The sequence below is a fragment of the Typopeltis vanoorti genome, chromosome 8 (assembly GCF_054136105.1).
Source record: "Typopeltis vanoorti isolate ZY-2024b chromosome 8, IOZ_Tvanoo_1.0, whole genome shotgun sequence".
Classification (NCBI taxonomy): domain Eukaryota; kingdom Metazoa; phylum Arthropoda; class Arachnida; order Uropygi; family Thelyphonidae; genus Typopeltis; species Typopeltis vanoorti.
In genome coordinates, this window is record NC_143556.1 from 6,400,705 (window position 1) to 6,416,088 (window position 15,384).

The 15,384-nt window shown below is 35.8% G+C and overlaps 1 protein-coding gene across 2 annotated transcripts in view; it reads left to right on the forward strand.

Annotated features, from left to right (window-relative positions):
* The window catches only part of NELF-B (negative elongation factor B), a 146,166-nt gene that overhangs the window by 24,510 nt on the left and 106,272 nt on the right, over positions 1–15,384 (forward strand). For both annotated transcript variants that reach the window (XM_090396498.1, XM_090396499.1), the window contains exons 2-3: positions 5,098–5,214; positions 12,747–13,058. In XM_090396498.1, coding sequence (XP_090252624.1) covers positions 5,098–5,214; positions 12,747–13,058 — 429 coding nt within the window. The remainder of the gene's footprint in view (positions 1–5,097; positions 5,215–12,746; positions 13,059–15,384) is intronic.

Here is a 15,384-nt window from a genome sequence, read left to right on the forward strand (position 1 = left end):
CTCTGTCATGTTCAGAAATTTTGGGGCTCTGGCCCTTTTTTTTTTTTTGCAGAATAAACATTGACAGCTGTGAACTATCTGGACATGCTACAGCTATCTTTTCCCTATTATCTGTTTCCCTATCAGCTATTTGTTTCCCCAGTTCGAAACTGGGGAAACAGATAATAGCTGAAACAGATCTTCAGCTGAATGTGGTATTTCAGCAAGATGGTGCACTGCCACATTGGGCTCTTATTGTCAGAGAATTTCTTGACATGCATTTTCCTGGGCACTGGGTTTGGGCATGGTGGACTGATTCTGTGGCCTCTGCACTCATCTGATATTATGCCGCTTGATTTCTTCCTGTAGGGATACATTAAGGACATTGTTAACCAGACCCCTGTGACCGGTAATCGTATGATGTGTGATCTACCCACTTAGTATCAAGTAGTACCTGTGACATACTGTATGGCATGTGATCTACCAATGCATGTCGCGTATGAAGTGTGATCTACTATAGGAGACGACACATTGTGAGAGGGGATAGACTTGGCTGTGTGTGTGTGTATATATGTGTATATATATATATATATATATATATATATATATATAAAGCTGCTTTAGGATCTACTCTAAGGATAATAATTGTGGACTTCTTCTCTCTGTTCAGGCCTTCTGAATTGTGCAGTATAGCCACTGCAAGACTGCACAATACCTCCACACATGAGCATTTTTGGTCAAATATCTATTCCCACTGCCTTTCCACATTGTTCTTTTTAGTATGAAATTCAGTTTTATCCTACTCAAGACTAAATGATCACTTCCAATTTCAAATCCTATGTACACTCTAGTGTCCTGCAGTAGTGACAAAACATCACTATCAAGAATCACATAGTCGATGAAACTTTTCTTATTTCTTGTCTCTTCTCTCCATGTGAATTTGTGCACATTTTTATGTTGGAACATTGTGTTAGTAGTAACCATAACCATTCCATGTCCTGAGCAGAAATTCAACAGGCATTTGCCATTATTATTAGCTTTGCTCCGTTCTCCAAATTTTCCCAAAATATTTCTATATGTCTGACAATCATTTCCTACTCTGCTATTTAGATCTTCGACAAGGACCAACTTTTCCATTTTCATTGTCAGTTTCTTTCTCTAAAGCCTCAGAAAATTCCTCCACTTCTACCTTAGTAGAACCTTCTGGGGGGACCATAGTCATAAATGTCTCATTGTCCCGTTCCCCATTCTGATATTTGTCCACATCACTCTACTTGATATTACCTGCCATTCAAGAATATTAGTGTCATATTTAGTGTTGAATACTATAGCTACTCCTTTTCCCTGATTGTTATTGCCTGAATAGAACATTTTGTATTTATTGCTTAGAAATATTTCAACAGTTTTGTATTTTTTTGTTCAGTCACCCCTGTTATGTTGATCTGGTACTTATCCAATTCCTCAGCTAGTTCCATTTCTCTGCCATTCAGGCTTCTTATGTTGATAGTACCGATCTTGAACTCTGGTTTTGAGTTGGGATTTGTTTCAGTAGCTGACTTTCCTGTTCGCCCTGGTTTTCTGGCTAAAACAACAGAGCCTCATTTAACCGGGTGACACCCCAGCTGGCATGAAGTTCTGTCATGTTGTACCATCATTTTACATTGTGGTTTAAGCCAATAAAAATACAATTTGAGCTAAATCCCAAATTTCCATCCTATCCTCGTTTGTTCAGTATCCAGGTAGATATCTAAAAGGGCACACAACAATTGGACATTAGGTTAGAAGCCCTGGTCATTTCTCTGCATTCCTTTAAAGGCTCTGTGGAGTTCTCCTCTCAGTTATACAGCTTTGACCCTTAAGCAACCTTTGTTGAGCTACACTTTCATATTCTGTAAGCAGTTTTATTTTGTTGCTTTCGTTTTGAAAATTATAGGCCATGGAAATTCTGACAATAATTTAAACTCATCTTGTAGTTTTAAAGTACACTGGTGTACAAAAGCTAACTAACAACGAACTACATTTTACCTGTATTTGAAAAAATTTTCCCTACTACAGAAAAATGTTGACATAAATTTATTGCCAGCATACTAATAAATTATATTACACAAAAAATGTGTTATAAATTTCATGCATGTTAAATTGTAATACATTTTGAGCAAAAGTTTCAAACTTCTTAAGGAATTAATGTACAGTGCTTACAGAAAACTATACAGAGAGACATTTCATTATGGAATATGTCCACCCCGAACTGTGATGCAGTTCTCACAATGTCGTATCATGCTTAGCACCAAGTGATTCATTAATTCTTGAGGCAGACTGGTCCACTCCCCTCCCCTCCCCCCTTCACAGCAAAAATGAGACCTTGTTTGTTTTCTGGAGGGGAATTTTGAGTAGTAATGAGTTTCCCTGTTGCAATGAGTCTCAATCCCAAACATTTGGGATTGAGATTTGGGGAGTGTGCTCGTTGCTCGATTCAGTTAATGTCCTTGGTCTCCAAAAGTATTTCCACTATTCATGTTCGAAGTGGTGTGGCATCATCATCCATAAAAATGAATTCTTCGCCTATGGCACCACAGAAGAATTGAACATGACATTGAAGTCATCTTCAATTTTTGAAGATGCGCCCTTCAAGAACTTCACTGCAATATCATTCCCCAGTAATAGTCCCTTTTTCCAGAACTTGTAACTCAATGCATGCATTAAGCTTAATGACTCTCCACACAATGACCGCACCACCACTGTATCTATACCTTTCAAGAACATTCTCATGATGGTATGCAGTACTATTTTCACGGCAGATCATGTCATCTAGAATCAGAGGAAAGACTAAAATGACTCATCTGTAAAGAGTACATTAGCCCGTTGATGTGTTGTACAATTTTTATGGATACAGCACCATTGAAATCATGCTCTACAATGAACTGTGGATAAAGGTATGTAGACTACAAGCCCTCAGGCAGATAGGCCTACCTGTCACAGACACCTTGCCACAGTTTGCCAAGATATCTACATACCTGTGCTTGAATGGGGCAGACTTGAAAACTGACCTGCCATAGTGCATTGATTATGTTTTGCTGTTATAACCAAAGATCTGTCTTCATGCTCTGTGGTGGAGCAAGGGCAGCCTCTTGGCAAATTTGGAACACATTCCATTTATTTGAAATGTTGCCCAAAGCCTGAATACAATGCCATGTGAGATTCTAAACTCTCTGGCAATGTTAGTAATTCTATGTCCTTCTTCATTCTTCATGTGAAATCATCTAGATGGCTTTGAGATATTTCAGACATTCAAGTTTGCAACTTTATTCCTTCATGAAAAGAGCTTCCTTCAAACACATTCACTTAGCACAACTTTTATCCTGTTGAGTGTTTCCGCATGACCCCTTTGCGCAAAAATTTGAATGTGTACCCACTTTCCATTCGAAAGTATGAGTTATACAGATTGCTACAAACTGATTCGTCTAAATTTGTTGTTGTAATCTTCATAAATAGTGTTTGTCTTTAGGTTTTGTTCACCAATGTATATTAAAGTTTCAATGGGGGTAGTTACCAGTGAGGAGGGCGAGTGATTTTGCTAGTTTGGGTTGGGGGGATCAGGTTGGTGAATTTTTGATTCTCAATATATATTTGTGTGGTGGTTGTTTTGCATGGAAAGGCTTGAGCTTGTTAATTTGGAACAAGATATAATGTTTACATTATTTAAGAATTTTATTCTTTTGTGTGTTAGTATGATCTTGATCTATAATCTGGTATGCAGAATGATCTTTAAAAGATTATGGTTTTTGTTATTCTGTTTGATTCATTATAACAGTAGCATTACCTTAATCTGCTTTGGTTATAACAATCTTGTTACTGTATTGCTTTTTCAAGGCAGTTATTGATGTGGAATATTCCTTTTGAGGGGATTGGAGTTTGTCAGGATTCTTCCATGGCAAGATTTGAACCTACATCCTGGAGAGCAGATATGCTAACCATGTAGCCAACCATGCCAGCAAAGCTACATCACCTTCATCAACTGTTAACCTCCACAGCTTTGCATCATCAGCAAACAGCTGAAGTTGACTCCCCCCTTTAAATCTTTCCCTATATCATTAAAACACAAATTAAATAGAAGTGGCCCTAGTACAGAATCCTGAGGCATTCCATTAGTCACTCATTCTCTTAGATTCCACTCCACCACAGACTGTTCTCTGGTGTGACACCCCCCCCCCCAAGTAATTTTAACAGTTTCATATCCATTCCCATTTGCTCCAACTTTTGTAATAGTTTTCCATGTGGTATTCTGTTAAATGCCTTTGCAAAATTCTGTATCATAATGTAACCATTTCCCTTATGTGTACTTCTACAAACATTCTATATAAAATGTAAATAAATTACTAAGGGGGAACCTACTTTTTTTAAAAACCATGCTGCCCACCATATAGTATCATATTCCTATCCACCCATTCCTGGATTTTGCTTTTTAACCAAATTTTCCAATACTTTAACCACAGTCGTAAGATGTTAATTGGTCTATAATTAACTGTCTTGGAGCCACCTTTATGTAAAAGGAACTATCTTATCCTCTTTCCACTCCCTTGCAACGTTGCCAGAGCTGAGACTTCTAATTCTCTTGCACATTTGTGTAGTGCACAAGCTGATATGCATTAATCACACTGCTGTATTCACATTGATATTTTGCAATATTCTGAGAATCTCCTCTTCATCGCCCTCAATTTTGACATCAGTCTGTCACATCAACAACTACAATATCCCCACCTGGATGTTACCCTTTTGAAAAGCTATCACTCAGCAACTCAAGTATTTCTTTTGCTTCTGTCACCTTGCTATTAGTGTCGATTAGTCGTCCTCAAGAAATCCATGTGACATGCTAACATATTTAGAATTGAATTGCAGAGGCAGTCTTCACTTTGCCAACAAATGTTCAAGTAAATGTCTTTAGTAAACATTTTATCTTTTTTGACAATTTTGTCAACAGCTGCAAAGTAAATTCTTATGTAAATGATACATATTATAAATAGATACTAAATAAAATTCTGTAAAATAGCACTATTTATTCGCTTTACTAAATATTGTAAAGTTAAATAAAGAGTAATTATTTTTGTCGTTTGTTTTTAGGTTGAAACATTAAGGCCAGTTGTGATGCGCATCTTAAAGAATATGGAACGTGTAGAAGATAAATATCTGAAACAATTGGTAGCTAATAAACAGCTTTACGATGAGTGTGATGTACAAGTAAGAGCTTTTGTTTTTGTTGTAGTTGGTGTAGAACTTTATTCAAATAAAGAGCCAAAAGACTTCATTTCTGTAATGCAAAATTATATAAATCAAGTGGATATTAAATCCAGCATTATTTTAAAGCTGAATGCAGAAACAATGTAAGTTTCATGTGAAATTTGATCAGAGAGCTTATGGGAATATACTCGCCAGCATTTATGAGTTACCTTAGCGTGGACCTTATAGGAGACATGAACACTCCCCAAGTGTCCATATATTCACCTTCTATTTTGTGCATTTTGATAAGATTTTCAAACTGGTTGGTTCTCCTCAGAAACCAGGCAGAAACCTTAAGAGAGCAAAAACTCTCGTTCAGTACTAAGGAACTTGAAGTGTCGGAGAGGTGTATTTTTTGTAAGCGAACTCTCAGTCAGTGCATAAAGTATTTACTAAAATAAAGAGCCAAAAAGCTTAATTTCAGTGATGCAAAATTATATAAATCAAGTGGGTCAGGCCAGTGAAACCTTATCAAAATGGACCAATAGAAGGTGGATATGTGGACACTTAAGCATCGTTCATGTCTCCTATAAGGTCCGTGCTATGGCCACTCGTAAATACTGGCAAGTGTATTCCCATAAGTTCTCTGGTCAAATTTCATACAAAACTTTCATAGTTTCTGCATTCGACTTTGAAATAATGCTGAATTTAATATCCACTTGATTTATATAATTAGTCTTTTATTTTTTGGTTACGCTTTTTTTTTAATGAAAAATTTATCTGGTTTTTACAGGTATTTTTATATTTGTATGGAAATAAATTTAGCAATTGAACTGCAAATGGATGTTGGACAGTTGCAGCTCTTATTATTGTAGGCTTAGTAGAAATGGAGAAAAGATGAATGCTAGCTCTGCAGAATGACACCATAGGAATAAGCATGCAGGAGAGAGAGAGAGAGAGAGAGAGAGAGAGATCACTTATCATCCAAATTGTTCTCTTTTGTGCCCCACTTCAAAACTCGAGGAGCATCCTAAGTTTGAACAGATTTAGAATTTGTATAGAAGTAGTACTTTGACAGGTAAAAAGTAGCATGTTGGTTGGGAAAAGATACTAAATTTTTTGGAGAGAAGTTCCAGATTTGGTGTGTTTGTATCAGGAAAGTCTAGAAGTAAATGTCAGAAAAAGAAATCTGTTTTTTTTTTGTGGTGAGCTTGGTACTAGTAAAGGTAAGAGGAGATGAACTAAGGTTTTTTATAGAGGAAAGAGAGGGCTGTATTGTAATAGCATTGAAAAGAACTAGATTTTTATTTCATTTCATCATGCTATTAAAGAATGAAAGAATTAAGAAAAATTTTTAAAATTTAAAAAAGGTTTAAGTTGTAAAATAGCTTGGAATGTTTGAACACTGTAGTGCTTGTAAACAAGTATCAAGGATGGAGCATATGCTGTTATCAGAAAAATATAAAATTCTGTCATTGAGAGATGGTGACTTATGTGCAGGAGATGGAAATAGAATAGTCTCCTAAGGCATTTCTTCATTGGTAGAGAAAGCTCTCTGCCATTACAACAAAAATGACCACTGAGAAAAACTAGTTATCTGTTACAAAGGATAGATGGTAAAGCCATAAGATGAAAATTGATTTAGCCTATATATGTCAAACTAGCAGTTGCCTTGGAAATGAACCAGAAGTGAGATATTGGGCTCATGTTTTAGATGCCAGGGTTATCTTTGGGATTTTGAAAATAGAAACTGGCTTTTTATCTCTCAATACAGGCAAACTAGCTATAAGAACAGAAGCAATTTACGGACATAATAAACTGGTCTCCTAGCCTTAGTTGCCTTCTCCATCATTCTAAACTCAGTAACCCAGTGTCGGATATCAAGTGCAATAGCACAGATTTCTTTGAACCTATCCAGAAGTAGATGATATAAGCCAAGAAATCTGTTCTAGACCTGGTGGTGAATTGATCTCAATGTGTTGAATAAGTTGATTGCTAATCATCTCTGTTATTTTAGAGGACTGAGATGGCAACAGGTCAATAGCTTGATGACAGACTTCTCCTTCTCTGGAATAGGCTGAATATGGTCTTGTTCCTGTGCTGTGAAGTAGGTGTCAGCTGAATATGAAAAGAGTGTAGTAATGATATAGGGCAGGTGTTAATCTGGAGCTCATCTTTTAAGTAAAATTTGGATAAACTGTTGATAACATCTCCATAGTTTCATACTCTTTTTGTTGAACTTTGCACAAAGTTTCATGTTGATTCATTCCTCTAATTTCATGTTAATTGCAAGGTGAGTGGATACTGTGAAGAGGCTACAAAGAAAGTGTTTCTTGTTATATTTTGATGTAATGAGATATCTGATGTCACATTATATTAGTGGAATTACATTATATGCAAATGATCAGGCTAGTGAACTTGAACTTTAACTTCCTATCTACAAAAAATTTAAGGGCCACATAGCAAAGATTGCAAATACAACTCAGAAGATAATTGCAATACTGAAACAAACTTTAATGTGTAAAGATAAGGAAGTCATTTTGCCTTTTTATAAGGCCTTGATACAGCCTTACTTGGACTATTGTGAGCATGTCTGGTCCTCTAGGTTTCTGTGGTGATGCCAATACAGTGGAGAGAGTGTTATCAGGGCTACTATGGAATGTAGATTATGAGGACAGATGGAGAATTTGTGTACTGCAGTTTCTAGCAAATAGTTGGAAGAGGAGGAGGGGGGGTGATATGATGCTTTCAAACCTCTGAGAGGGTCATATAGGATACCAGTACATGGAATTTTTCATTTTATGGAGGGTGGGGAGAGGATGAGAGAGCATCCATGTAAATTGAGAATGAATGCATTCAAGAAAGGGGTGAGAGCTAGATTTTTTTTCTCATAGAGCAGTGGATGATTGGAATGTCTTTTCTTTAGATGTGAGTGCAAGCGATCTGATTAAATTCAAGAAAAGATATGACAGTTAGTGTAAGTCGTATATGGCCTTCCTCGAGTCTTTGACTCCCAGGAGGTCTCTTGTAATAATAATTGATGACTACTCGTTTTTGCTTTAGTAGTGAAACCATTTTCCCACTAACATGGCTACTTCGCAAAGTTGAATGATTTTTATCACTTAACACATAAACCATCCATACTAACTTAAAAATTCATAAAATAAGTTAATTCTATTATGAGGTGATAAAAAATATTTTTCAGTTGGTGTTCTCACTCCATCATCAATAGATGTTAGCAGTTGTTTAAATGCAATCATCAAATGCGATAATGTGTTCTAGGCCATTGTTGCTTCATTCCTGGAACTTAAATAGGAATCCATTATGGGAAGGATTATCAAACATAATGTGAAAATTATACTCAATGTTTGAATTAAAAAAAAAAAAATTCACACTTAATGTCACATAATTTAGATAAATATTAGTCCATTGTGATTGAGGTTAGTAGTAAAGCAAGACCTCTATATACAGAAGAATGTTAGATTGGTCTTTCTTTAGAATTGCCTATTCCTTCAGCAAAATGAGAGTGAAAATTCTGAGTTTCCATTAAAGAAAAACTCACTAGCTCTGTGAGACTAACTCAACTTCAATTGAAAAGCACTTGTAAATGACTTAATTGGTATAGGCACAAAAACATCTGTTTATTCAACTAAGTTCTTGCACACTCTGGTGCTTCTTCAGGAACATCTTAAAAGGTTAACACAAAAGCTATTAAACATATAAGCAGGCTTTAAAACTTATGTTTAAAAATGTTCATAGAATATAACATTAAAAAGCAGTAATAAATGTGTTTTCATGAATAACTACAGAAGTCTACAGATATCACCCCTTATAAATGTTCTTTGCATCCTCAACAGAATTTAAACGCTGGTCTTTCCACCAAAAGGACACTGTTCTTACTTGCTAAGTTAGAGGCTCCAAACCTTATGTTCATAATTTCAAGTTGCTTAATTTTCCAAATGCAGTAATCCAGTAGGTAGAGCCACTTAGTCACATGCTTCATGAGTGATCAGAGCAAATTGTTTCGTAACTGCTCTTTATACATTTTTGATCTCTTTCTTGGTGATCCTTCTAAATATACTTTTGATGTTGTTCATTTTCTACCATTCGGATTGCAATCATGTTTTACTGTCTTTTCCCATGAAGAAATTTTCATGTCTGGCATTACAAAAATACCAGGTGGAATGAAATGCTGATTGCTGCAATTTGAATTACTACTTTCAGTCTTCTAATTCTTATTTGCATAGAATGCATCATTGAAACAATTGTTATAGGAAATGGAAGATGTATTTTCCATTCTGCTTTAAATCCTCACTTTTTTTTTTTTTTTTTTTGAGCTCCAAGAAATGTGCTATGATTTCAAAAGAAGGAATTAAACATTTGCAAATTATGTATATTATTTCTGGGAAACTCCCATGTTACTCCTCTTAATAAACTATTATAATTACGGCTATTTTGCCTGCTTCAGTTTAATGCTTTTTAATGTTCATAGATTATAACATTAAAAAGCAGTAATAAATGTGTTTTCATGAATAACCACAGAAGTCTACAGATATCACCCCTTATAAATGTTTTTTTCATCCTCAACAGAATTTAAACTCTGTTCTTTCCACCAAAAGGACATTGTTCTTACTTGCTAAGCAGGGGCACTCCTAAACTGAAGCAGGCAAAATAGCCGTAATTATAATAATTTGCAAATTACTCTAATTGAAATCATATTTTTTTCTGTCTCTGTACTAAAGCTCAATATAGTTGCATGTGGATTATCAGTGTATTCAAAGCTAAGTTTGAAATGGCAGAAAAAGAAGTTATGCTTTCTGGTCCGTTGTTAAAGCTAGTTGTAAATTTTGTCAGTTCTTTTTCATCATTACTCACAGAAGTCATTCTTATGCTCCTCCTCCCCCCCATTTTCTGCATTGATGATCTTGGTTCTTATCAACTCATAGAGTAAATGTCTTCTAAATATTCCAAACTCCTAACATTCAATGTCCCCTTTTGTTTTTCATCAGAAAGCAATCAGAAGAATCTTATTCAATCTGGATATGTCTTCTGGGCTTTATAATGTTTGACTGATTGTTCAGGTTTTGTTCTGTTCCCATGGAATTTATCTTTTTGATCAGAAATTTATCCAATATTCACCTAATTCCCCCCCCCCCCCCAAAAAATGAACAAATCTCTTTACCAATCTTTACTGTCAAATTACCATCCCGTCATTCTTATTTCACTTATTTGTTAAAGTAATGGAGAAATCTCAACTCATAAACAGTTGTTAGTATGGATTCTGACACCAGTGATCAGTGAGGTGGGGGGGGGGGGATCTTGTTTATGTGCGCACACCTTTGGACAAATATTGAAAAATATGGTGGTACTTTGTGGTTTCCCTTGGTATTTCTAATGCATTGGATGAGGTTTGACTCAGACTGATTAAATTTCCTGTGTCTTCTGTCTTTTGCAACTGGATTTTCAGTGTTTTCTCTCTGGTTGCATAATGGTGGATCTTTATCCTCAAACTGCATGTTGCTGAGTTTCATAGAGCTCTAGTCTTTCATCTGTCTTCTTTTTTGTATATCATCGATTTTCCCCTAGTTGACTGCAAATACAATCTAAGTTTGTTGATGAAGCATATTGTGCTCCTGTTTTTCATTTGCACCATGCAAATCAACAAACTTTCTGAAATGTCTCCTTTCACATTCTTAAATTCTGATTATCCCATCATTCAGTGGGATTCTGATTGTCATCATAACTTCATTGCTAGCAAAATTTTGCTAAGAGAATGGAACAAAAGAGCTCTCTGTTCCATTCTTTTACTTCTGATAATATTCAGATCACATGTAAAAGGAGATTTCCCTTCTTTGAGGTAACTGTTATGCTATTTATCAGATTTGGCATTGGCACTTATTACTCTCCTCCAGATATGTTAAGACAGATACAATAGCTAATCATTACTCTTTCACCATTCAGTTACAAGCTTGGAGAAGAAAATTTTCTGCATACATTAATTTCTTGTACTGTTCTCTTTGGAACAACTTCCCTTATGCATTTCTCAATTTTTAGTATTGATATTATTTCTATGCCTCCTTGTAGTCGGAAGACTCTTGGAAGAATAAACTCTCACAGAATAACTAGTTTCTCTGTTTGCAAGCACCCTTTCACAAAAAAAAAAAAAATCTCTTCAAGCACCTTACTCCATTAAGTGCAGTTCACCTTCATAGTACAAATCCTTTCACCCATCAAAAGCACTTCATACATCAGTATAATGCATATCATTCCTTGAAACACTTTATTTCATGTAGAACAAAGGCTGAATGATGCATCCTATCCTACCTGAACCTCATTGTTAAATTGGCACACTTATTGATATAGACTTTATCTTGCATGTGATGGACATTTCTAACAGAATAATGCACCACATCAGATCACTTGTCCAAAAATAGTCGTAGGAATATGTCTTAATGAATTGCTCCTACTTCAGTCATCACCGGGTTTTCATCCTATTGATTATCTTTGGATGTGGTGGAGTTTTTGATAAGAAGGCAAACTGCTATCAAGTCTGATGGAACTCCAGGGAATTTCATCACATTCACCTGATATAAAGCATCTGTGAAATGCTTCTGAAATCCTGACTCAGGATTTCAGAAACCAGTCATTATTGATACTGTTGTATCAATAATGATTGGTTTCTTGATGGATCAGGAGGGGCATTGTTTAACTGGGTAATGCTTATTAGCTTGCATAATATTTAGCATTCATGTTGATATGTAGACATTAAAATCTGTTTGACATCTGTACCTTGATATTGACATGAAACAGACATATTCTTAGAAGTCCTATTACTGAAAGCTGAGAATGAAGGCTGCCAAGAAGGGTGTGAGGGCTAGATTTTTCTTTCAGAGGGCGGTCCGTGATTGGAATGGATTGCCATTGGATTTTGTGAGTACAAGCAGTGTGAATGAATTCAAGAATAAGCATTGATAGCTGGTGTGTGTATGTATAGTATGTGGTCTCCTGACTTCCTGGAGGTCTCTCTTAATAATAATAATTATATTCAGAACAAAGAAAATAATAGAATACTTTTAGATGAAATCTTATCTGTAAGAGAAGATCACATTGTTGTATTTTGTGCCTGTAAAGACCTTTACATTTCATTTTTTTTCAGTTATTAAAGATGTTCTGTTTATGTTTGCTGAAGTAGTATACATTTAAGCAAAATGGAAGATGAAAGGTTAGCAGAACAGGTATTTGGATAGCAAGAAGACTAAAATATAGGATATGACAATGTTGGAGCCTAATAAATAACAATAATTTGAAAGCAAATTATTGATAGCAAGCCAGTAGTAATGCATACTTGATTATGTAGTACTGTCATGGTATTCTGTACACACTTTGAGAGTGTAATTCAGGACACACACACACACTCTCACTTACTCTTCTGACGTACACAGTGATATCAGAAATTAATGATGTGCTGCTTATTTTAAGCATACAGATTTAAATGTTTTTTTATATAAATTATTTCATGTAATATATGTATATTAATTTTTTTTTTTTAATAGGTGAAGCGTCAAATTTGGCAAGATAACCAGGCACTCTTTGGAGATGAAGTTTCACCATTGTTAAGTCAGTATATCAAAGAAAAGGATGCAATACTCTTTAATCACACAGATCCCAGTGCACAGTTTTTTTTACCATCACCTAAGCAACGAAGGCAAGGAGAGGTGGTTCAAAAATTATTGACTATGGTGGGTCGAAATGTTCAATTGTATGACATGGTATTGCAGTTCCTAAGGACACTCTTTCTTCGTACACGTAATGTTCATTATTGCACCCTTAGATCAGAACTTTTAATGGCTCTTCATGATTTAGAGGTTGGAAAATATTTAAAGTTTGTTTTTCAAAAGTAAATAACTTAGTACCTTACTATTGAATTAATATATAGAATAAATGAATAACTGTTAACTTTTTTTTTGCCATTTCATATTAAAAAACCCTTAACTCATTTGATCAGAAAAAGTCTCTGTTCACATGAATATTAATAAAAAAATAATAAAACTCATTCAGTTGAAAACAGGTTGAAGCACATTAAGCATAGTGCAGAGGGAAAAAATATTAATATGAAAAATTTTCAATAAATTCATTTATTCCTTTAATATTGAAATATTCTGAATATATTATAATGTACTGAAAAGCATATTATTATCTAGAATATTAATGTCCTGATATTCTAGACTTTACAACCATGTTATAAACAACTCTTTTAATATCCTTTTAACATGCTTTTAATATCCCTGAGGGATATTAAAAGAGTTGTTTATAACATGGTTGTAAAGTCCATAATTTCTAAAATGAATGCTGATCACCATGTAACACTAAAAGAAAGAATTTTGATATTCTAAAAACAGTGGAATATTATTATTATTATTATTTGTCATCTCCAGGGAGTCCAAAGACTCATCGAGGGAGGGCATCTACTGTACAGCTCTGCTTCCACCACTCACAATCCACCAATTGACTGCAACTACATCAAGGAGATGTGTTTTGCATCATGGGAGATACTGAGATAGGAGTGATGTTAGCTTGGTCTATCTTTGCTACGAGTTGCCCTGTGTTGTGTACTACCTTATCCCAGTCCTGCAGATATTTTCAGGTGCAAACTTGGTTTGCACTTGGATAAAGGATTAAACTAAATTTATTATAGTCTAACCAAGTGAAAAATAAACTTTCAATAACATAGCCAATGAGACTTTTCTTATTACTATTATTATTACTATTACTATTATTACGGGCAACCCCAGGGAGTCATTAGACTCATCGAGGGAGGCCCCAAATCATATTCATCAGAACTATTCGACATTCATACAGTATCTATCATACCTCGCCTTAAACTCATTCACTGTCACAGCATCTACCACAGACTCAGGGAGCGCATTCCACTCATTCGCTACTCTAAAAGTAAAGAACCCAGCTCTAACACCTTTACTAACCACACTTTTGCCCAGTTTCCATGGATGTCCCCTAGTCCTCCCACAACCAGCCCTGTTCTCAAAAATATCTTCTGAATTAATTTTATAGAAACCCTTCAGTAATTTGAATGTCTCAATCATATCTCTCCTCCTCCGCCTATCAACCAATTTTTGCAACCCACAAATCCTCAAACTGTTCTCATAAGGTTCATTCCACAGACCTGCTTTCATCTTGGTCACTCGCCTCTGGATCCTCTCCACCTTCTCCTCATCAAGAAGAAACCTAGGTGACCAAATCTGTAGTCGAGATGGGGTCTTATCAAGGCTCGATACAGAGGAACAATAACCTGCTTTTCTCTGCTTGTCAACGTATTCTTCAGCAACCAAGTGATTTGATGAGCTGATTTGGCCACTTTTGCAATGTGTCCACTAAATTTCAATTCCTTATCCACCAACACTCCTAAATCTCGTGCCTCATCAATTTCCTGGAGCACGGTTCCACCAATGCAGTAAACTGCCGCCAATCTTTTCACCCCAAAATGCATAACCTTACATTTTGCCATATTAAATTGACATCCATTCTCCTTAGCCCAGACCTCCAATCTATCCGAATCATCCTGCAAAATTTTGACGTCATCTGCATTCACTATTGCCCTACCCAACTTCGCATCATCCACAAACAAATGAACTGTTCCTCTCAGATCTTTCCTATATCATTTATGAACAAATTAAACAGCAGTGGTCCAAGAACAGATCCTTGTGGCACACCACTAGTCACAGGCCGTCTTGTGGACTCTACTCCTGAGTAAACCACTCTCTGATATCTCTCTGTCAACCACCCTCCTATCCATCTCACCAACCCTATGTCCATCCCATATGCTGCAATTTACTGATTAGAATTCCATGTGGTATCCTGTCAAAGGCCTTAGCAAGGTCCAGTAGAATCACTGTAAACCCATTACCCTTATCCAGTTCAGCCGTCACTATGTTATAATACGTGAGCAAGTTACTGAGGCATGACCTACCCATCACAAAACCATGCAGTCCCCGATACAGTATCCCATTTTCTTCTATCCAATCTTGTATTTTCCTCTTGACTATTTTCTCTAAGACCTTGATAATGATTCCTGTTATGCTTATCCTGTTATGCCGGTAATTTTCAACAGCAGCCTTGGAACCACCTTTGTGCAGCGGAACTATTTTCCCCTCTTTCCACCCCCTTGGGACTGAC